Source organism: Phaethon aethereus, assembly GCF_964289735.1.
Source record: "Phaethon aethereus genome assembly, chromosome: 35".
Classification (NCBI taxonomy): Eukaryota; Metazoa; Chordata; class Aves; order Phaethontiformes; family Phaethontidae; genus Phaethon; species Phaethon aethereus.
This window is the reverse complement of record NC_138611.1, coordinates 12,366-35,063: the sequence shown is the minus strand read 5'-3', so window position 1 is coordinate 35,063 and position 22,698 is coordinate 12,366. Positions and strand designations below refer to the sequence as shown.

The following is a 22,698-nucleotide window of genomic DNA, read 5'->3' as shown; positions in this document are numbered from 1 at the left end:
ACCCAGTGCCACTCCCAGTACTTCCCGGTATCCCCCAGCACCACCCCAGTGCCACCCCGGTATCCCCAGTGCCTCCCAGCATCCCCCAGTACACCCCAGTGCCACCCCCGGTATCCCCAGTGCCTCCCAGCATCCCCCAGCATCACCCCAGTGCCACTCCCGGTATCCCCAGTGCCTCCCAGCATCCCCCAGTACACCCCAGTGCCACCCCCGGTATCCCCAGTGCCTCCCAGCATCCCCCAGTACACCCCAGTGCCACCCCCGGTATCCCCAGTGCCTCCCAGCATCCCCCAGTACACCCCAGTGCCACCCCCGGTATCCCCAGTGCCTCCCAGCATCCCCCAGTACACCCCAGTGCCACTCCCGGTATCCCCAGTGCCTCCCAGCATCCCCCAGTACACCCCAGTGCCACCCCCGGTATCCCCAGTGCCTCCAGCAACCCCCAGTACACCCCAGTGCCACTCCCGGTGTCCCCAGTGCCTCCCAGCATCCCCCAGTACACCCCAGTGCCACCCCCGGTATCCCCAGTGCCTCCCAGCATCCCCCAGTACACCCCAGTGCCACCCCCGGTATCCCCAGTGCCTCCCAGCATCCCCCAGCATCACCCCAGTGCCACTCCCGGTATCCCCAGTGCCTCCCAGCATCCCCCAGTACACCCCAGTGCCACCCCCGGTATCCCAGTGCCTCCCAGCATCCCCCAGTACACCCCAGTGCCACTCCCGGTATCCCCAGTGCCTCCCAGCATCCCCCAGTACACCCCAGTGCCACTCCCGGTATCCCCAGTGCCTCCCAGCATCCCCCAGCATCACCCCAGTATCCCCAGTGCCTCCCAGCATCCCCGCCCCCCCAGCGCAGCCCCGCTGCCGCCCCCGCCGTCAGGCGCGGTGGGCGGGGCGGTGGGCGGGGCGGTGGGCGGGGCGTTACCTTGACGGCAGCCGCCAGCGTCAGGAGGGCGGGGCCGGCGCGCGGCCAGGCGGGCGCCAGCAGCTCCAGCACGAGCGCCGCGTCATTCAGCACGTCGGCCGCCAGCCTGGGCGGGGCCTCCGCGTCACGGGGGGGGCGGGGCCTCCCGCCATAAAGGGAAACTCGGGGGCGGCGCCGGCGCGACGCGGGGGTAGGGGGTTGTGCGGAGAGGCGGGGCTTCGACGAGGGGGTGTGTCTTCGAGGGGGCGGGGTCTCGAGGGGGCGGGGACTCACCGCCACTGCTTGGCCTCGCAGTCCAGGCGGCTCCTGCGGGGGGCGGATCCCAGTGCTCCCAGTAAGGCCCAGTGCCACCTCCCAGTAAGTCCCAGTACTCCCAATAAGACCCACTGCCGCCTCCCAGTAAGCCCTAGCGCCACCTGCCAGTGCTCCCAGTAAGTCCCAGTGCCACCTCTCAATGCTCCCAGTAAGGCCCAGTGCTCCCAGTAAGGCCCAGTAAGCCTCAGTGCCCCCTCTTAGCGCTCCCAGTAAGCCTCAGTGCCACCTCCCACTGCTCCCAGTAAAGGTCAGTGCTCCCAGTAAGGCCCAGTAAATCCCAGTGCCACCTCCCAGTGCTCCCAGTTAGGCCCAGTGCCACCTTCTACTGCTCCCAGTAAGGCCCAGTGCTCCCAATAAGTCCCAGCGCCACCTCCCACTGCTCCCAGTAAGGCCCAGTGCTCCCAGTAAGGCCCAGTACCACCTCCCGATGCTCCCAATAAGTCCCAGTAAGTCCCAGCGCCACCTCCCAGTGCTCCCAGTAAGGCCCAGTGCTCACCCCTGCAGCCAGGCGAAGGTGATGCGGGTCACCATCCCCACCCCATCTGTAGGGGCACCGGTTTGGGGTGAAAATGGGGGATTTGGGGTGAAAACCGGGACGTTTTCGGTAGGGGGTAATTTTGGGGTGAAAAATGGTGAATTTGGGATACAAAGATGTTTTGGGGTGAAAAAGGAAGATTTTGGGGTCTGAAAGAAGTGTTTGGGGTGAAATTGGGGTTTTTTGGGGGCGCAGGAAGCACATTTTGGGGTCAAACGGGGGGATCTGGGGGCCAATTGGGGGAATTTCAGGTAAAACTGGGAGATTTCGGGGTGAAACTGGGGGGTTTTGGGGGTTCCGCAGCACATTTTGGGGTGAAAACAAAAGACTTTGGGGTCAAACGAGAAAACTTCAGAGTCAACCCAGGGAATTTTGGGGTGAAACAAAGAGATTTGAGACTCCAAGATGGGTCGGGGGGGGGGGTCGCATGAAGGAATTTTGGGGCCAAACGGAGGGATTTTGGGGCCAGCTGGGGACCTGGGGTGCCGAGAGAGATTTCGGGGTGAAACGGGGGGGTTTTGGGGTCGGGGGACTCACCACGCAGCACCCAGGTGAGGGTGGCCCCGGTGACGGTGGCGGCGCTGTCCCCCACCCCCACAGCCTGGAGCACCGCCCGGGTGGCCAGGGCGCCCGTCAGGGTGCTGCACAGCGCCTGCCCAGTGCTCCCAGTTACCCCCAGTTACCTCCCAGTTACCCCCAGCCCACCTCTCCTCCCTCCCAGTTACCTCCCGGTGCCCCCCCCCGCCCTGCTCAATAGCCTCTGGCTGCCTCCCAGTGTCTCCCAGTTACACTCCAGTGTCTCCCAGCCCATCCCAGTGCTCCCAATTACCTCTCAGTTACCTCCCAGTTACCTCCCACCCATCCCACCTCCCTCCCAGTTAAGTCCCAGTCTCTTCCCAGTGCCTCCCAATCCATCCCAGTGACCCTCAGCCCATCCCGGTCCCCTCCCGGTAGCGCCCAATCCCCTCCCAGTCCCTCCCAGTGCTCCCAGTGGCACCTGGAGGGCATCCCAGCACTGGTACTGGAGATAGTCGGGGCTGACGCTCTCGGGGTACCCCTGGGGCAGCAGCACCCGCTGAGGGGGGACATGGGGGAGGAGGGGGGGGGTCAGGCACCCCTGGGACACCCAACTCTCCCTAGGACCCCCCCAGCACCCCCATAACCCCCCCAGCTGCCCCCCAACCCCCCAATATCTCCCCCAGGACCCCCCTCCCGGACCCCCAGAACCCCCCCCAGCACCCCAATACCTGTCCCAACACCCCATTACCCCCTCAGCACCCCAATAACCCCCCCAGGCCCCCCCAGCACCCCGATATCTCCCCCCCGGCCCCCATTACCCCCTCCAGCACCCCAATAACCCCCCCATTAACCCCTCCAGCACCCCAATAACCCCCCAGCACCCCAATAAGCCCCGCCAGCACCCCCTAACCCGCCCCAGGACCCCCCCGGCCCCCCTCACGGCGGCAGCGCGGCGCAGGCAGGAGTGCGGGCAGGCGCCGGGGGGCACGAGGCGCCGGAGCCCCCCCCGGGGGTCCCGCTGGTACCGGGCGGCCTCGCGGGGACCCCACAGCTCCCGGCAGAGCGGGGGGGACGGGGGGGGGCCTGCGGGGACAGGGCGGTCACGGGGGGGGCCTGGGGCCACGGGGGACCCGTGGGGGACACGGGGGGGGGGGGGGGTCCCGTGTCCCGCCCCCCCACCCGGTACCCTCCGCCCGCTCCATCCCGCGTCGCCGGCAGCCTCTATGATCTCCGCGGGGGCGGGCTGGGAGGGAGGTCCGCCAGGACTCTATGGTCTCGGCGGGGCGGGCCGGGAGGGAGGTCCGCCAGGACTCTATGGTCTCGGCGGGGCGGGCCGGGAGGGAGGTCCGCCAGGTCTCTATGGTCTCGGCGGGGCGGGCCGGGAGGGAGGTCCGCCAGGTCTCTATGGTCTCGGCGGGGCGGGCCGGGAGGGAGGTCCGCCAGGCCTCTATGGTCTCCGCATGTGACAGTCTATGAGGAAAGTCCTCCACGTCTCTATCGCCTAACGGTGGGACGGTCTAGTATAGGCTCGCCGACTCTACGGGCTCCCTTGGGACAGTCTAGGAGGAAGGTCGGCCGACTCAATGCTCTCACGGGGGGGGGCACTCTAGGATAAATGGCCTCCAGCGCTCGATGGTTGCCAGCGTGGCACCACGTCTCTATGGTTCCATGGGATGCTCTAGGCCACCCCCATCTCTATGGCCATGCAGCCACCCCGGTGCCTCTCCCTCCCCTCTCTATGGTACCATGGCTGCTCTCCCTAGTCTCTATGGTCATGTGGCCCCTCTGGAGCCTCTTCTTCTCCCTCTCTATGGTCTCACATCCCCCTTGGGTGACACCCCCCCCCCCCCAACACCTGAGGGTCCCCAGTAGCCACACGCAGCCACGCCCACAGCTCCAAGCGCTTTATTGGGTGGGATGGGGGAAGGGGGCGGGGCCACCCATAGGTCACCAATGGGGCACCCCCGCGGTGCAGTGGGTTGCCATGGGGCACCCACAGGTGTCACTGGGCTCCCAGAGGTCACCACGGGGTTCAGCTGTCACAGACATCAAGCAAGCCGTGGTCCTCCAAGGTGACGCTGACCCACCTTCGAGACCCATGGCTGGCCACAGGGCACCCACGGGTGACGTGGGGCCCCGTGGGGGACCCATAGGTGTCACGGGGCACCCATGGGTGGCCAAGGATGACCACGGGGTTCAACTAACGCAGACGCGGAGAAAGCCACGGTCCTCCAAGGTGGTGTTGACCCACCGCCAGGGCGCACGGTTGGACAGGGAGCACCCGCGAGCGCCGTGGGGCGCCGCTGGGCGCCGCGGGGCGGCCGCGGGGCTCAGCTGATGTAGACGCGGTGGAAGTCGTGGGCACCGAAGGCCGCGTTGCACTTGGGGCACTTGCGCTGGCGCGTGTCGTAGCGGCTCTTGACGCACTCGAAGCAGAAGACGTGGAAGCACTTGGTGAGGACGGCGTCCTTCTTGCGGGCGTTGCAGCACGGGCAGGTCAGGCGGGCCTGGGCGGGCGGGGCAAGATGGCCGTCAGCCCCACCGTGGCACCCTGCCAGCCGCCTCCTGGCACCCATGGGTGCTCCGGGCCCACCCATGGTTATCCAAGCCCACCCCGAGGTCCTCTAAGCCCAACCTGAGGTGTTACAACCATATGGGAAATGGGGGAGAAGCAACGAGGGCTGGACAAGATGGCTGTTGGCCCTGTGGCATGAGCTGCAGCACCCATGGGTGCTCCAGCCCCACCCAAGGTGCTGCAACACCCACCCAAGGTCCTCCAACTCTTTCCTAAGGTCCTCCAGCCCTACCCGTAGGTGCTCCAACCCCACCCAAGCTCCTACAGCCCCACCTCGAGGTCCTCCAACTCCCATCCAAAGCCCTCCAGCCCCACCCGAAGTCCTCCAGCACCCACCCATGGGTCCTCCAACCCCACCCAAGGTCCTCCAGCCCGACCCGAAGTCCTCCAACCCTGCTGCAAGATCCTCCAGCCCCACCCAAGGTCCTGCAACGTCCACGCAAGGTCCTCCAAGGCCACCCAAGGTGCTCCAACTCCTTCCTAAGGTCCTCCAGCCCTACCCATAGGTGCTCCAGCCCCACCCAAGGTCCTCCAACTCCCATCCAAAGCCCTTCAGCCCCACCCAAAGCCCTCCAGCACCCACCCATGGGTCCTCCAACCCCACCCAAGGTCCTCCAGCCCCATCCGTGGTTCTCCAGCTGCCTCACTCAGCAGCAGGGACCCTTGGGGGAAGATGGGGGTGGCTCCCCCCAGCCCCGCCCCACCCCCCCCAGCACCCACGGGTGGCACCCACCCCCCTCGCACCCGATACTCCTTGATCTCCTCCTGGAGGATCTGGTCGGCGTCGGCGTAGACTTCCACCTTCCGCTGCTTCTCCAGCTTCCGCCGCAGCCGCGACAGCTCCTCCTGTGGGGATGGGGGGTGCTGACCCACGGGGTCACTGCGGGTCCCCATAGACCCCCCTATAGGTCCCTGCAGACCTCCTATAGGCACCTACAGACCCCCTGTAGGGAGCTAGAGAACCCCTCTAGGGCCCCAGAGACCCACAGAGCTTCTGTGGGAGCTGCAAACCCCCTATAGGTGCCTGCAGAGCCCCTATAGGCCCCCACAGAACCCTATAGGGCCCCACAGGGCTTTTAGGGGGCCCACAGACCTCCTATGGAGACCCCAAAACAGCTATAGGTCCCCACGGTCCCCTTGCAGGGTGTCACAGAACCTTCTAGAGCTCCTTTAAATCCCCGTAGACCCTCTATAGAACCCCATAATGCTCCTCTAGAGCCCCCCAAAGCCACCCCACAGGGCTCCGTCACGCCCCACAGCACCCGTACCCCTCCCCCCAGCCCCTACAGACCCCATAGGGTACCTACAGACTTCTCCAGGGTCCCCAAACAGCCCCACAGGGCTCCCCAGAGACCACGCAGCACCCCCCACGCCCCCAGAGAGCGCCATAGGGACACCCCAGGCACCCTATAGAGCCCGCAGGGATCCCGTAGAGCCCCCCAGCGTCCCCGAACCCCCCACCCAACACCCCCCAGGGTCCCTATAGAGCGCCGCCAGCGCCTCCCTCGCCCCCACCCCCCCCGCCCCCTCCCCTATAGAAGCCATACGGCGCCGCCAGGTTCCTATAGCGTCCCCTCACGCCCCCCCCCCCCCCCCCAGAGCCCACAGGACCCCCGCCCCGCGTCCCCTATAGGGTGCTCTCGCCCCTAGGGGTGCCGTAAGGACCCCCCCCCCCCCCCGCCGCGGCCCCGACCTGGGCGCGCTTGAGGCTGAGGGACTCCTTGTCCTTGGCGGCGCGGTTCTCGGCGGCGCACGCCTGCAGCTCGCGCAGCCGCGCCTGCACGTGCTCCCCCTGCGCCCGCAGGTCCTCCGCCAGCTGCGCCGCCTCCACCGCCTGCGCCGCGCACACACACCCCCACCCCCCCCCGCCCGACGCGTGGGTGCCCCCCGCCTCGGGCGACGGGGTGACACCCCGCTCGCCTCCCACCGGGTCCTCCCCGACCCTCCCGGGACCCCCTTCCGCCCCCCATGTCCCCCCGACCCCGGCGTCCCCAGGGGATGAACTTCTTTCCCACGGACCCCCGGGGTGCTCCCCAGAACCCCCTGGGTGCCCCCCAGGACCCCCCGGGTGCCCTCCAGAACCCCCCAGGTGGTCGCCTGGACCCCCCGGGTGCCCCCCAGGACCCCCCGGGTGCCCTCCAGAACCCCCCAGGTGGTCGCCTGGACCCCCCAGGTGCCCCCCAGGACCCCCCGGGTGCCCTCCAGAACCCCCCGGGTGCTCGCCTGGACCCCCCGGGTGCCCCCCGAACCCCCCGGGTGCCCTCCAGAACCCCCCGGGTGCTCGCCTGGACCCCCGGGTGCCCCCCAGGACCTCCTGGGTGCCCTCCAGAACCCCCTGGGTGCCCCCCAGGACCCCCGGGTGCCCTCCTGGACCCCCGGGGTGCCCCCCGAACCCCCCAGGTGCCCTCCAGAACCCCCCGGGTGCTCGCCTGGACCCCCGGGTGCCCCACAGGACCCCCCGGGTGCCTCCTGGACCCCCTGGGTGCCCTCCAGAACCCTCCAGGACCCCCCGGGTGCCCTCCTGGACTCCCCAGGTGCCCTCCTGGACCCCTCAGGTGCCCTCCAGAACCCCCCGGGTGCCCCCCAGGACCCCTTGGGTGCCCTCCCAGGACCCCTGACCAGGACGGGGGGGTCCCCCTGGGGGGGTGGGTGTCCCCCCCCGCTCCCCACCTTCCTCTTGTTGAGCTCCAGCGCCTGGGAGCGCAGCGCCAGCTCCTTCTCCACGGCCGCCAGCCCGCTCTGCAGCCCCCGCTCCTTCTCCTCCAGCTTCTGCACCACCAGCAGCTGCGCGTCCACCTGCGGGACGGCCGCCCCCACCCCGGGGTGCCCCTCGTCGTGGCCACCCCTGCCTCCCCCCGGGGCTTGGGTGCCCGGGTGGCCCCAAACCCGGACGCCCGGGTCGCCCCGGATGCCCGGGGGCTCCTTGGATCTCCACGGTGAGGACCCGCTCCCCCACCTCAACCTTCTCCCAACCATCCGAGTTCCTCCAGACCCCCTGGACCCCCCTGAACGCCTGGGACCCCACTGGACACCCGAGTCCCACCTTGAGGGTGAGGACCCGCTCCCCCACCTCAACCTTCTCCCGACCATCTGGGCTCCTCCAGCCCCCCCGGACACCCCCAATCACCTGGGACCCCACTGGACACCGAAGTCCCATCTCAGCCTTGGTGGTGAGGACCCACTCCACCACCTCAACCTTCTCCTGACCATCGGGGGTCCTCCAGATCCCCCCCAACCACCTGGGGTCCCCCAGACCCCCTGGACCCCCCTGAATGCCTGGAACTCCCCAGACACCCGAGTCCCACCTGGGCCTTGGTGGTGAGGACCCGCTCCACCACCTCAACCTTCTCCTGACCATCCAGGTTCCTCCAGCCCCCCAACCACCTGGGGTCCCCCAGAACCAGACATCTGGGTCCCCCTAGACCCCCCAACACCTGGGACCACCCAGATGCTCGAGTCCCACCTGGGCCTTGGTGGTGAGGACCCGCTCCCCCACCTCAACCTTCTCCCAACCATCCGGAGTCCTCCAGACCCCCTAGACCCCCCAACACCTGGGACCACCCAGATGCTCGAGTCCCACCTGGGCCTTGGTGGTGAGGACCCGCTCCCCCACCTCAACCTTCTCCCGACCATCTGGGGTCCCCCAGACCCAGCCACCTGGGTCCCCCTAGACCCCCCCAACACCTGGGACCACCCGGATGCCCGAGTCCCACCTGGGCCTCGAGGGCGAGGACCCGCTCCCCCACCTCAACCTTCTCCCGACCACTCGGGTTCCTCCAGCCCCCCGGGACCCCCCGCCGGGCGCCGGGGTCCCACCTGGGCCTTGAGGGCGAGGACCTGCTCGGCCAACTCGTCCTTCTCCTCCCTCAGCAGCTTGTGGATCTGGTTGGCCTTGATCCGCTCCGACATCAGCTTGAAGTTGGCGTCGTCCTTCTCCCGCAGCTGCTGCAGCAGCCGCAGGTTCTGCTCCTGCATGTCCTCGAAGGCCTGGCCCGTCACGTCCATCTCCGACAGCAGCGCCTCCTCCTCCTGCCCCGCCCCTCCCGGGGGCAAGATGGCGGCCGTGAGGTCACCAACGCGCGCCCTCGCCCCGGGGACCTCGCCCCCGACGACCCCCCCGCCCCGCCGACGCCGTCACCCCGCTGCGACGCCGAAGCCGTAGGGCGCGCTTGGGCGACGTCGCGAGCCCCGCCCGCCCGTCTGCCCCCGACGGGCGCGTCCCACCGGCCGCGTACGCGTCACGGAGCCAAAGCGCCCTCGTGACATCACGCGCTACGTTGCCGGTAGCGCGGGACGCGCCTGTGATGTCATACGGCCTGCCTGTGAGATCCCACTAACTAACGCAAATACACTTATGACATCGCAACCGCCATTTACGACATCATGACACAAGCCTGTGACGTCACACAGCCTACCTTCACTGTCGTAAGCGTTGCCCACCCCCCAAGCCCCTCGTCTTCCCCCCTCCGGAGGCCACGCCCCCCCAAGGACCAAGCCCCGCCCACCACCCCGAGCCCCGCCCTCACAGGGCTCGCCCCAGGAAACCCATGCCCCAAGGCCTCAGGCCACGCCCCCATTCCCTAAGGCCACACCCACTGCCACATAAGAGCACTCCTCCTCCCACAACGCCCCGCCCCCAAAAGCCACACACCTCCCAACGCCCCACCCCTTCCTTAGACCCGCCCTCCCTTAATAGGCCCCGCCCCTTCCTTCAAGCCACGCCCCTCCACTCTACTCCTCCCTTGCCTCCACTCCAACCCCAGGCCACGCCCCCACTCCAGCCCCAGGCCACGCCCCCTTTCCCCAGTCTTCGAGGCTCCTCCTCCAACCCCCCCCCCCGCTCTACCCTCCCCCCTTCCCCTATGGCCATCCCTGCCCGGGGAAGCCCCGCCCCACCGGGAAGCCCCGCCCCATCCAGAGGCCCCGCCCCACCTGGAAGCCCCGCCCCATCCAGAGGCCCCACCCCACCTGGAAGCCCCGCCCCATCCAGAGGCCCCACCCCACCGGGAAACCCCCGCACCACTGGAAGGCTTCACCTCACCGGAAACCCCGCCCCACCGGGAAGCCCCGCCCGGAAGCCCCGCCCCACTGGGAAACCCCGCCCTGCCCGGAGGCCCCACCCCACCAGGAAACCCCGCACCACCGGAAGGCCTCACCTCACCGGAAGCCCCACCCCGCCCAGAAGCCCCGCCCCACCAGGAGGCCCCACCCCACCAGGAAGCCCCGCCCCACCGGGAAACGCCGCACCACCGGAAGGCCTCACCTCACCGGAAGCCCCGCCCCACCCAGAGGCCCCGCCCCACCAGGAAACGCCGCACCACTGGAAGGCCTCACCTCACCAGAAGCCCCGCCCCACCGGGAAGCCCCGCCCCACCGGGAGGCCCCGCCCCACCAGGAAACCCCACACCACCGGAAGGCCTCACCTCACCGGAAGCCCCGCCCCGCCCGGAAGCCCCGCCCCGCTAGGAGGCCCCGCCCCTCCCGCAAGCCCCGCCCACCTGCTTGGTGGCGGCCAGCTTGCGCTGCAGGTGCTCGATCTGCTCCTCGGCCTGGCGCAGGCGCCGCAGGGCCTCCTCGTCCGCCAGCTTCTTGCTCTCCCGCCGCTCCCGCTCCTCCAGCTCCCGCGCCCGCCCCCGCAGCTCCTCCGCCTGCCGCGGGGCCGCCGTCACCGCCCCGCGCCCGGCCGGCGCCCCGCCGCGAGGTCACGCGCCCGGCGCCGCCGCGTGAGGTCACCGCGGGACGCGGCTGCGGGAGGCGACCGCGGGAGGTAACCGCGGCAAGCGACCGCGTCAGGGAAGCGCGTGAGGTAATAGCAAGAGGCAACAGCGTAAGGCAACGGCCTGACGTCACCGCGTGAGGTAACTGCGTGACGCAACCGTGCGAGGTAACAGCAGGAAGCGACGGCCTGACGTAGCGGCGCGAGGTAGCGCCATGAGGTAACCCGGTGAGAGAACAGCGTGAGGTAACCGCGTGAGGTAACAGAGTGAGGGAATGACGTCAGGTAACCGTCTGATGATGCAATAGGGTGAGATAACAGGGGAGGCAACGGCGTGAGGTAACCACGTGACGTAATAGCGGGCAGGGAATAGAGCAAGGAACAGCATCAGGTAACTCGGTGAGGTAACAGAATGAGGTAATCGAGTGAGGCAACAGCGTGAAATCACGGCGTTGAGGTAACCACGTGAGGTAAGAGCTTGAGACAACAGCAGGAGATAAGGGAGCGAAGGAATGGCGTGAGGTAACGGTGTGAGGTAACGGCGTGAGGTAATGGTGTGAGGTAACAGCGTGAGGTAACAGTGTGACGTAAGGCATGGCGTAACGGTGTGATGTAATGGCGTGAGATCATCACGAGCCGTGAGGTAACAGCGTGAGGTAACAGGGCGAAGAAAGAGCGAGAGACGACGGTATGAGGTCACGGCGCGAGTCAGCCAGACGAGAGAACCCCGCGAAGTAATGGCGGCAGCTAACGGCGCGAGGTAATGGCGTGAGGTAATTGCGTGACGCAACGGCGTGAGGCAACAGCGTCAGGTGATGCTTTGAGGACACGACAGAAAGGAACGGCGGGAGAGCGCGGCGTGAGGGAGCGCGCCGTTAGCCTGCGTCAGCGTGCCGCTAGCGTGTTTGTGTGCCGCTAGCGTGCCGTTACCCTGCGTTAGCGCGCGTTAGCGTGCCGTCACCCTGCGTTAGCGTGCCATTAGCGTGCGTTGGCGTGCATCAGCGCGCCGTTAGCCTGCGTTAGCGTGCGTTAGCGTGCCATTAGCGTGCGTTGGCGTGCATTAGCGTGCCGTTAGCGTGCCGTTAGCGCGCGTTAGCGTGCCCTGACCTCAGCCTTGCTCTTCCTCTCGGCCGCCATCAGCTGCACCTTGTCCCGCTGCTCCTTGGGGGCCGACTTGTACATGTCCAGCAGCAGCTTCATCTCCTTCTGGCTCTCCTGCGCCTTCCTGCCCCGCCCCGGCGCCGCCGCGTCACCGCCTCGCTCGCAGAGCGCCGCGCGCCTCCCCGCCCCCCACGCTCCCCCCCCCTCCAACGACCCCCCGCGCCTCCCCCCCCGCCCCGACAGCCCCCCGGCTCCCCCTTAACTGCTCCCAGCCCCCCCCCCAAGTACCACCCACCCCCCCCAGCCCCCTCGTGCCCCCATAACTCCCCCCCCCGGACCCCCCCAGCCCCCCCCGCTCACTTGAGCTCCCCCCGCAGCTGCTTGAGCACCTCGGAGTCCTTCTTTTTGGGCTCCTCGGGGGGGCCCTTGGGGCGCTCCCGCTCCCGCAGCCGCTCCCGCTCCCGCTCGGGGCCCCCCCGCGAGGCTCCGGCCCGGGGGGGGGGGCCCGGGGGGGGCTCCTTGACCCGCGCCGGAGGCGGCTGCGCCGGCGGGGGCGCGGCGGGGGCGGGGGCCGGGGGGGCGGCAGCGGCGGGAGGGGGGGGCTCCTCCTCCTCGGCCGGCCGCCGCGGGGGGGGGGCCTCGGGCGGCGCGGGCGCCACGGCCGCCTCCCGCTTGGGCTCCGGGGGGGCGGGGCCTGGCGGGGCCCCGCCCTCTTCTTCCTTGATGGGGGCGGGGCCTGGTCCCCCCCCGCCGGCAGCGGGGTCTTCCGGGGGGGTGGTGGCAGGAGCGGCGGCGGCCGGGGGGGGCGGAGGAGGCGGGGCGCTGCCTTGAGGGGGCGGGGCACCGCTGGCTTGGAGGCGGAGCTAGCAGAAGGAGGGCGGAGTTCAGTGGGCCACACCCCTGAACATGTGGTTGCATAGCCCTTTTAAGACACAGCACCCCCCCCCCCAAGCCCCGCCCTCTCGGTGGGGGCCGCCAGCCCCTCACCTGTGGCCCTTTTAAGGCTCCTCTCCCCCCGCCCCCATCCGCTGGCATAGCCCTTTTAAAGCCCAACCCCCTCAGTTTAGCCTCATCTCCTCTAAAGGGGGCGACCCCCAAGCCCCGCCCCCTTCAGGGGGGCCCACTGCAGCACCCACTTGTCACGGCTCTTTTAAGACCTGCGTGGCCCCGCCCCCTTCATACAGGCAGGAAAGCAGCACCCACGCCCATCTCCGGGCCTGGCCCTGCCCCTTAAAGGGGCAACAGCCCATTGCCAGCCTGAACACAGCCCCACTCACCTTAAAAGAGCCATGCACCCTAATGTGGGGGGCCCATCAGTTCCACCTATCACCACAGCCCCTTTAAGCTTCCCCAAAACCCCACCCCTCCGGTGGGAGGTGGGAAACCACCCCCTAATCCCCCTCCAAGGGCTGGCCCCGCCCCCTCAGCCACACGCCCACCTCCTTAAAGGGGCTACGTCACTTCACACTGAAAAATGGGGGTGGGGCTCAGTCTACCATGCCCCACCCCCTTAAAGGGGCCACACACCCCGAGAGGCCCCGCCCACCTTGTTGATCTCGGCCTGCACCTCCCGCAGCTTCCGCTTGTAGCGCTGGACGTCGCCCTTCAGCTGGTGGTTGTGGTTCTGCAGGCTGCTGATCAGGTGCCGCATCTCCCGGTTGATGGGGCCTGCGGGGGCACCCAGGCGTCCGCAGGGGCACCCAGGCGTCCGGGAGGCACCCTGCGCCCAACCCCGCCCCCTCCACTTTCACACAGGGTCATAGAGCCCGGGGGAAGAGGGAGCAGAGTGGCCTAGAACGCTGTGACCATAGAGTTGGGGGGTGAGGCGCCATAGAGGAGCAGCCCCGAGTAGCCCCAAGACCCATAAACCCACCACAAAGATCTGGGAGGACCATGCCATAGCACATAAACTACCATAGAGCCCTGGGAAGACCATGCCAGAGTGTCTCCAGATGAATTAAAATCACCACAGAGTCCCAGGAGGACCATCCCAGAGAACCCCAAGAACCATCAACCCACTATAGAGCCCCTAAAAACCATCCCGGATTGTCCCCCAACAGATTAAAATCACCATAGAGATCCAGGGGAACCATCCTAGAGTGCCCAAACCACCATAGAGATCTAGGAGGACCATCGCAGAGCACCCAAGCCACCATAGAGATCTGGGAGGATCATCCCAGAGCGCCCAAGCCACCATAGAGATCTAGGAGGACCATCCCAGAGCGCCCAAGCCACCATAGAGATCTGGAAGGACCATCCCAGAGCGCCCAAGCCACCATAGAGATCTAGGAGGACCATCCCAAGAGCGCCCAAGCCACCATAGAGATCTAGGAGGACCACTGCAGAGCGCCCAAACCACCATAGAGATCCAGGTCTCCAGACCCACCACAGCCTCCCCGCCCCACCCGCCCCTCCGCAGCCCCTCTCTCTCCCACTCTGTGGCCCTGTCTCCCAGCAGGTCCTCCAGAGGCGGCGGCGGGGCGCGCCGTGGGGCGCGCCGTGGGGCTCACCCGCCTGCTCGTTGGCCGCCAGGTTCTGCTCGAACTCGATGCGCAGCATCTCGTACTCCTTGCGCACCTGGGCCAGCGTGTCCTCCAGCTGGATCACCTCCGTCCGCAGCCGCTTCTGCACCCCCAGCTCGTCGCTCTGCCCCGGGGACGCGGGGGGACACGGGGGAGAGAGGGGACGTGGAGAACACGGGGGACACGGGGGACGTGGGGACAACACGGAGAACGCGGAGACAACATGGAGGACGTTGGAGACAACATGGAGGATGCATGAGGGATGTGGAGACAACATGGAGGACGTGGAGGACGCGTGGAGACAACATGGAGGATGCGTGGGGGACGCGGAGACAACATGGAGGACGTGGACACAACATGGAGGACGCGTGGGGGATGTGGAGACGACACGGGGGAACGTGGCGGGACGTGGGGGGACGTGGGGACACGGACATGACAACATGGCGGACACGGGGCACACGGGGACGGGGAGGGACACGCAGGCGTGTCAGTGTCACCGAGGTGGCCATCTTGGGTGGCCACGAGCGGGACGCCGTGACGCCTCCTGAACCCCAGGACCCACGTGACGCCCCGGGGACCCTCGGGGACCCCCTGGTGACACCGAGACCCACCTCTGTGTCTCAATAGGATACAGGCGGCCATCTTGGATGGCCAACAGTAGGACACCATGATGTCCCATGACCCCCAGGACCTACCGGATGCCCTGAGGAGCCTTGGGGCCACCCTGGTGACATCAGGACCCACCTCCATGAGGCGGCCATTTTCGATGGCCAACGGTTGGATGCTGTGACGTCCCATGACCCCCAGGACCAAAAGGGCACCCCGGGGAGCCCCAAGGACCCTTGAGGACACTTGTGGGGACACCTTGGTGACACCAAGATCCACCTCCACGTTCTCAATGTGATGGAGGCAACCATTTTGGATGGCCAGCAGTTGGACGCCATGACATCCCATGATCCCCAGGACGGATGGAACACGCCAGGGAGTCCCACGGACACTTGGCCAAACCTTGGTGACACCAAGACCCACCTCCATGTTCTCAATACGATGGAGGCGGCCATCTTGGATGGCCAACAGTAGGACGCCAATGACGTCTCATGACCTCCTGCGCCTACTAGATACCTTGACGAGCCTTGGGGTCACGCTGGTGACATCAAGCCCCACCTCCATGTTCTCAATATGATAGAAGCGGCCATCTTGGATGGCTAGCCGTTGGGACGCCACGATGCCCCACGACCCCCAGGACCAACAGGACACCCCACGGAGCCCCCAGGAGCCTTGGATACAGCCGGGGCCACCTCGGGGACGCGTCCCCTCACCTCCATGTGCTCGATGTGGCGCAGGTGGCTGTTCTTGGTGGCCAGCAGGAGGGCGCGAGCCTCGTCCAGCTGCGTCTTCACCTGGAGGCTCTCGTGGTAGAGGAGGGAGAACTGGGACTGCAGCACCTTGTACTCCAGCGTCTCCTTCACCGCCTCCTCCGGCAGCGAGCGCAGGGCCACCTGCGGGCACCATCCCCAGCCGTGTCCCCCAGCGTCCCCCATGTCCCCGAACCCCCCACCTCCGTCATCATCATCTCCTGGAGCTCCCAGATGTCCTCGCTCTCCTCCCGGGTCCCCAAATATCCCCTTCTCGTGCCTCCGCGGCCGCGCGGCGACGTCGGCGTCACCAACCGTTCCCGGCGCCGCCACACCGTGCCCCCACGTCCCTCGGGGTCCCCCACGTCCGTCCCTCGTGTTGCAGACGTCCCCAACGTCACCGGCGTCCCCCGAGTCCCTCATGTCACCCACACCCCCAGCACCCCTGATGCCCCCCGTGCCCCCCGATGTCCCCAGCGTCCCCGCGTCACCTTGAGGCGCTCGTGGCCGCGCACGGCCTGCTGGAGCTCCTGCTGCAGCTTCTCCAGCTCCGCCATCCGACTGTTGGCCAGCTCCTGGTTCCCCTCCAGCTCCGCGTTCAGCATCTCAAACTGAGGGGGGACCCCCCCCCCAAAATCCAGGGGTCACCCCAAAAAACACTGACACCCTCAGAGCCCCCCAAGTGCCCCCAAACCTGTCCAAAGGACCCCCAGGACCTCCCCAAGGTCCCCCCACACCCTTTCAGGATCACCCAATCCCCCCCCAAGGGTCCCCCAATCTCTCCCTGTACCCCCACCGAACTCCCCCAGCCCCCCTCAGGGACCCCCCTGAGTCCCCCAAATCCCCCCAGGGTCTCCCAACCTTCCCTGTACCCCCCAAATGTCCCCCAACCCTCCCAGGGACCCCCAAAATCCCTTCAGGGACCCACCTGAGTCCCCCACATTCCCCCGTCTCCCCTAAACCCTCTCAGATCCCCCCCTCAAATCCCCCCCAGGGGTCCCCCAACACCCCTTAGACCCCTTAGGGACCCCAAGCCCCCCGAGTCCTCCATATCCCGCCCCTGGCCCCTCCCAGGGTCCCCCCGAGGGACCCCAACTCCCCAGGTGACCCCCAAACCGCCCCCGGCCCCCCCCAATACCTTCTGCATGCTGAGGGTGATCTGGCCCCCCTGGAATCCCCCGGAGCTGCCGGAGCCGTAGGAGCCCGAGGTCAGCTGGGGACACGGGGACATTGGGGACACCGGGGACACCCCGAGGACATCGGGGGTACCCCGGGGATGATGGGGACCCCCAGGAGGCTGGTGACACCCCGGGGACACCTTGGAGACGCTGGGCACACCAGGGACATTGGGGGGACGCTGGGGACACCCCACAGACACCTCAGGGGTATTGGGGGCACCCAGGGGACATCAGGGTGACGTGGGGTGACCCCGAACTGCAGGTGCCATGAGGTGAGGGACCCCAAGTGACACGGAATGACCCCCGAGTGACACGGGAGGACCCCAAGTGACATAAAGAGAGCCCAAGAGACAAGGGGGGACCCCAAGTGACAAAGGGGGACCCCAAGTGACATGGAAGGACCCCAAGTGACCCAAAGGACCCAAGAGACAAGGGGGGACCCCAAGTGACATGGAAGGACCCCAAGTGACATGGGGGGACCCCAAGTGCCAGAGGCCAAGGGGGGTGGCCCTTAGCCAACGCCGGAGCCCCTCAGAGCCCGAGAGCAGCCTGGGGGACGTCGGGGCCACCGCCGGGGACGCGGGGGTCACCTGCTCGAGGGCCTCGGCGAGGTGGCGGTCGAGGCGTCCCTCGCGCTTGCGCAGCTTGGCGCTGTCCCACTGCAGCCCCTCCACCGTCGTCCCCATCTCCAGCACCTTGGTCTCGGCCGAGGTGGCCTTGTCCTGCAGCTCTGCCAGCTGTGGGGGGACACGGGGACGCCGTGGGGACACCTGCCATGTCCCCCCCCCACCCCGGGACACCCGCAGCACCCCGTGATCATCCCATGGTGACATCGGCCGCGTCATCCCACGGGGACGTCAACCACGGCACCTCGGGGAAATGATGGTCACATCACGCCGTGGGGACCTCAGCCGTGGAACCCCATTGGGACATCAACCCCGTCGCCCCATGGGCACCTCACTGCGTCACCCCATGGGGATATCAACCGCGTCACCCCATGGGCACCTCAACCGTGTCCCCCCATGAGCTCCTCAACCACGTCACCCCATGGGCACCTCAACCGTGTCCCCCCATGGGCACCTCAACCACGTCACCCCATGGGCACCTCAACCGTGTCCCCCCATGAGCTCCTCAACCACGTCACCCCATAGGCACCTCAACCGTGTCCCCCCATGGGCACCTCAACCACGTCACCCCATGGGCACCTCAACCGTGTCCCCCCATGAGCTCCTCAACCGTGTTCCCCCATGGGCACCTCAACCACGTCGCCCCATGGGCACCTCAACCGTGTCGCCCCATGGCCACCTCAACCGTGTCCCCCCATGGGCACCTCAACCGTGTCCCCCCATGAGCTCCTCAACCACGTCACCCCATAGGCACCTCAACCGTGTCCCCCCATGGGCACCTCAACCACGTCACCCCATGGGCACCTCAACCGTGTCCCCCCATGAGCTCCTCAACCGTGTTCCCCCATGGGCACCTCAACCGTGTCGCCCCATGGGCACCTCAACCGTGTCCCCCCATGGGCACCTCAACCGTGTCCCCTCATGGGCACCTCAACCACGTCGCCCCATGGGCACCTCAACCACGTCGCCCCATGGGCACCTCAACCGTGTCCCCCCATGGGCACCTCAACCGTGTCACCCCATGGGCACCTCAACCGTGTTCCCCCATGAGCTCCTCAACCACGTCACCCCATGGGCACCTCAACCGTGGAACCCCATGGGCACCTCAACCGTGTCCCCCCATGAGCTCCTCAACCACGTCGCCCCATGGGCACCTCAACCGTGTCCCCCCATGGGCACCTCAACCGCGTCGCCCCATGGGCACCTCAACCGTGTCCCCCCATGGGCACCTCAACCACGTCACCCCATGGGCACCTCAACCGTGTCCCCCCATGAGCTCCTCAACCGTGTCCCCCCATGGGCACCTCAACCACGTCGCCCCATGGGCACCTCAACCGTGTCCCCCCATGAGCTCCTCAACCACGTCACCCCATGGGCACCTCAACCGTGTCCCCTCATGGGCACCTCAACCACGTCGCCCCATGGGCACCTCAACCGTGTCCCCTCATGGGCACCTCAACCACGTCACCCCATGGGCACCTCAACCGTGTCCCCCCATGGGCACCTCAACCGTGTCACCCCATGGGCACCTCAACCGTGTCCCCCCATGGGCACCTCAACCGTGTCCCCCCATGAGCTCCTCAACCACGTCACCCCATGGGCACCTCAACCGTGTCCCCCCATGAGCTCCTCAACCACGTCACCCCATGAGCTCCTCAACCACGTCACCCCATGGGCACCTCAACCGTGTCCCCCCATGAGCTCCTCAACCACGTCGCCCCATGAGCTCCTCAACCACGTCGCCCCATGGGCACCTCAACCGTGGAACCCCATGGGCACCTCAACCGCGTCGCCCCATGGGCACCTCAACCACGTCGCCCCATGGGCACCTCAACCGTGGAACCCCATGGGCACCTCAACCACGTCACCCCACGGGCACCTCAACCACGTCGCCCCATGGGCACCTCAACCGTGTCGCCCCATGGGCACCTCAACCGTGTCCCCCCATGAGCTCCTCAACCACGTCACCCCATGAGCTCCTCAACCACGTCACCCCATGGGCACCTCAACCGTGTCCCCCCATGAGCTCCTCAACCACGTCGCCCCATGGGCACCTCAACCGTGTCCCCCCATGGGCACCTCAACCGTGTCCCCCCATGAGCTCCTCAACCACGTCACCCCATGAGCTCCTCAACCACGTCACCCCATGGGCACCTCAACCGTGTCCCCCCATGGGCACCTCAACCACGTCGCCCCATGGGCACCTCAACCGTGGAACCCCATGGGCACCTCAACCACGTCACCCCATGGGCACCTCAACCATGTCGCCCCATGGGCACCTCAACCGTGTCCCCCCATGGGCACCTCAACCGCGTCGCCCCATGGGCACCTCAACCGTGGAACCCCATGGGCACCTCAACCGTGGAACCCCATGAGCTCCTCAACCACGTCACCCCATGGGCACCTCAACCGTGTCCCCCCATGGGCACCTCAACCACGTCGCCCCATGGGCACCTCAACCGTGGAACCCCATGGGCACCTCAACCACGTCACCCCATGGGCACCTCAACCGTGTCGCCCCATGGGCACCTCAACCGTGTCCCCCCATGAGCTCCTCAACCACGTCACCCCATGAGCTCCTCAACCACGTCACCCCATGGGCACCTCAACCGTGTCCCCCCATGAGCTCCTCAACCACGTCGCCCCATGGGCACCTCAACCGTGTCCCCCCATGGGCACCTCAACCGTGTCCCCCCATGAGCTCCTCAACCACGTCACCCCATGGGCACCTCAACCGTGGAACCCCATGGGCACCTCAACCGTGTCCCCCCATGGGCACCTCAACCACGTCGCCCCATGGGCACCTCAACCGTGTCCCCCCATGGGCACCTCAACCGCGTCGCCCCATGGGCACCTCAACCGTGGAACCCCATGGGCACCTCAACCGTGGAACCCCATGAGCTCCTCAACCACGTCACCCCATGAGCTCCTCAACCGTGTCCCCCCATGGGCACCTCAACCACGTCGCCCCATGGGGATATCAACTGCGTCACCCCATGGGCACCTCAACCGTGTCCCCCCATGAGCTCCTCAACCACGTCACCCCATGGGCACCTCAACCGTGTCCCCTCATGGGCACCTCAACCACGTCGCCCCATGGGCACCTCAACCGTGTCCCCTCATGGGCACCTCAACCACGTCACCCCATGGGCACCTCAACCGTGTCCCCCCATGGGCACCTCAACCGTGTCCCCCCATGAGCTCCTCAACCACGTCGCCCCATGGGCACCTCAACCGTGTCCCCCCATGGGCACCTCAACCGTGTCCCCCCATGAGCTCCTCAACCACGTCACCCCATGGGCACCTCAACCGTGGAACCCCATGGGCACCTCAACCGCATCACCCCATGGGCACCTCAACCACGTCGCCCCATGGGCACCTCAACCGTGTCCCCCCATGGGCACCTCAACCGTGTCCCCCCATGAGCTCCTCAACCACGTCGCCCCATGGGCACCTCAACCGTGTCCCCCCATGGGCACCTCAACCGTGTCCCCCATGAGCTCCTCAACCCACGTCACCCCATGGGCACCTCAACCGTGGAACCCCATGGGCACCTCAACCGCATCACCCCATGGGCACCTCAACCACGTCACCCCATGGGCACCTCAACCGTGTCCCCCCATGGGCACCTCAACCGTGTCCCCCCATGAGCTCCTCAACCACGTCACCCCATGGGCACCTCAACCGTGGAACCCCATGGGCACCTCAACCGCGTCGCCCCATGGGCACCTCAACCGCGTCGCCCCATGAGCTCCTCAACGCCGTTGCCCCATGGGCACCTCAACCACGTCACCCCATGGGCACCTCAACCACGGTACCTGCTACTGGGGACACAACGGCACCACAGGGACATCTTGGGGACACTCCCACCCCCTCACCCAGTCCCTCCCAGTCCCCTCTGAGTAGTTCCCAGTGCCCCCAGCGTGTCCCAGGCCCTTCCTAGTGCGCCCAAACCCCCTCCCAGTCCTCCCCCAGCACCTCCCAGTTCCCCCTCCTCCTCTCCCAGTGCCTCCCAGTCTCCTCCAACCCCCTCCCAGTCCCTCCCAGTACCTCCAGAGAGACGCGGTGGTGCTTCTCCTGCAACTGCAGGGTGAGGTCCTGCAGGCGCCGGTGCTCCCGCAGCAGCTCCCGCAGCAGCGCCCGTCCCGCCTCCGCCAGCTCCGCTGTGGGACCCCGGCGTCCGCCTCAGACGGGAGGCCGGGCACCCCGAGCCCCCCGGCACCCACTGACCCCCCGCTCCCCCCCCAGCCCAAGGGACCCGGGGGTCCTGACACCCTGACCCGTTCTGAGCCCCTGGGAACCCCAAGGGACCCCCCAGCACCCACCAGGGACCCAGGGGTCCAGGTGACCCCCAAAAAGGGGACCCAGACCTCTGGGTGTCCCCTAAAAAGGGACAGGGGTGTCCAGAAGGCCCCGAAAATGGGACCCAAGTGTCCAGGAGACCCCCTAAAAATGGAGCTGGGCATCTGGGAGACCCCAAAAAAGGGACCCAGGCGTTCATGTGACCCCAAAAAAAGGACGCAGGCATGTGGGTGCCCCCCAAAAAGGGACCCAGGCACCCAGGTGTCCCCCCAAAAGGGGACCCAGATGTCCGGGTGACCCCCCCAAAAGGGACTCATGTGGCCGGGTGTCCCCCAAAATGGGACCCAGGCACCCAGGTGTCCCCCCAAAAGGGGACCCAGATGTCCGGGTGACCCCCCCAAAAGGGACTCATGTGGCCGGGTGTCCCCCAAAATGGGACCCAGGCACCCAGGTGTCCCCCCAAAAGGGGACCCAGATGTCCGGGTGACCCCCCCAAAAGGGACTCATGTGGCCGGGTGTCCCCCAAAATGGGACCCAGGCGTCTGGATGACCCCAAAAGGGGACCCAGGCACCCAGGTGTCCCCCCAAAAGGGGACCCAGGCGTCCAGGTGACCCCAAAACTCGACCCAGGCACCCGGGGCCCCCCAGGTAAAGCCCCCTCCCCGCCAGCCGGGGAGACCCCGGCCCCCCCCCGCAGCCCCCCCCCCCCCCCGAGGGGCGCGGGGACTCACGGCGGGCGGCCAGGCGGGCGCCCAGCTCCTGGGCGCGGCGGTGGGCGCCCGCCAGCCCCTCCACCAGGCGGGCGACGGCGGCGGGGGCGAAGGCGAGGCGGGGGCGCAGGCGCAGCTCCCCCTCCTCGGGGCCGCTGCGGCTCAGCGCCGCCACGAAAGCGGCCGCCGGCCCCCCCAGGCGCCCCCCGCCTCCTGCCGGGGGGGGCGGGGGGGGCGGCTGGGGGGGGGCGCCGGGCCCCCCCCAGGCCTCTGTTGGCGGGGCGGGGGGGGGGGGGTGGGGTGTAAAAAAAGGGTGAGGT

At 67.7% G+C, this 22,698-nt stretch overlaps 2 protein-coding genes across 2 annotated transcripts in view; both read right to left on the bottom strand.

The window, feature by feature from the left end:
• Positions 1–3,495, bottom strand: part of RUSF1 (RUS family member 1) — a gene marked incomplete at both ends in the record, with an annotated part of 4,552 nt that extends 1,057 nt beyond the window's left edge. Inside the window, 7 exons of the mRNA XM_082012316.1 lie at positions 925–1,030; positions 1,198–1,230; positions 1,736–1,781; positions 2,312–2,426; positions 2,772–2,849; positions 3,234–3,376; positions 3,480–3,495. Of these exons, the coding sequence (XP_081868442.1) occupies positions 925–1,030; positions 1,198–1,230; positions 1,736–1,781; positions 2,312–2,426; positions 2,772–2,849; positions 3,234–3,376; positions 3,480–3,495 (537 nt within the window). The remainder of the gene's footprint in view (positions 1–924; positions 1,031–1,197; positions 1,231–1,735; positions 1,782–2,311; positions 2,427–2,771; positions 2,850–3,233; positions 3,377–3,479) is intronic.
• Positions 3,496–4,182: 687 nt separating this feature from the next.
• The window catches only part of RNF40 (ring finger protein 40), a gene marked incomplete at its 5' end in the record, with an annotated part of 26,726 nt that continues 8,210 nt past the window's right edge, over positions 4,183–22,698 (bottom strand). The window contains 16 exons of the mRNA XM_082012315.1: positions 4,183–4,800; positions 5,613–5,714; positions 6,562–6,702; positions 7,539–7,664; positions 8,685–8,897; positions 10,367–10,516; positions 11,692–11,809; positions 12,046–12,548; positions 13,232–13,353; positions 14,196–14,331; positions 15,527–15,706; positions 16,054–16,173; positions 16,701–16,775; positions 17,331–17,477; positions 21,417–21,529; positions 22,400–22,591. Coding sequence (XP_081868441.1) covers positions 4,624–4,800; positions 5,613–5,714; positions 6,562–6,702; positions 7,539–7,664; positions 8,685–8,897; positions 10,367–10,516; positions 11,692–11,809; positions 12,046–12,548; positions 13,232–13,353; positions 14,196–14,331; positions 15,527–15,706; positions 16,054–16,173; positions 16,701–16,775; positions 17,331–17,477; positions 21,417–21,529; positions 22,400–22,591 — 2,615 coding nt within the window. The 3' untranslated portion in view covers positions 4,183–4,623. The remainder of the gene's footprint in view (positions 4,801–5,612; positions 5,715–6,561; positions 6,703–7,538; positions 7,665–8,684; positions 8,898–10,366; positions 10,517–11,691; positions 11,810–12,045; positions 12,549–13,231; positions 13,354–14,195; positions 14,332–15,526; positions 15,707–16,053; positions 16,174–16,700; positions 16,776–17,330; positions 17,478–21,416; positions 21,530–22,399; positions 22,592–22,698) is intronic.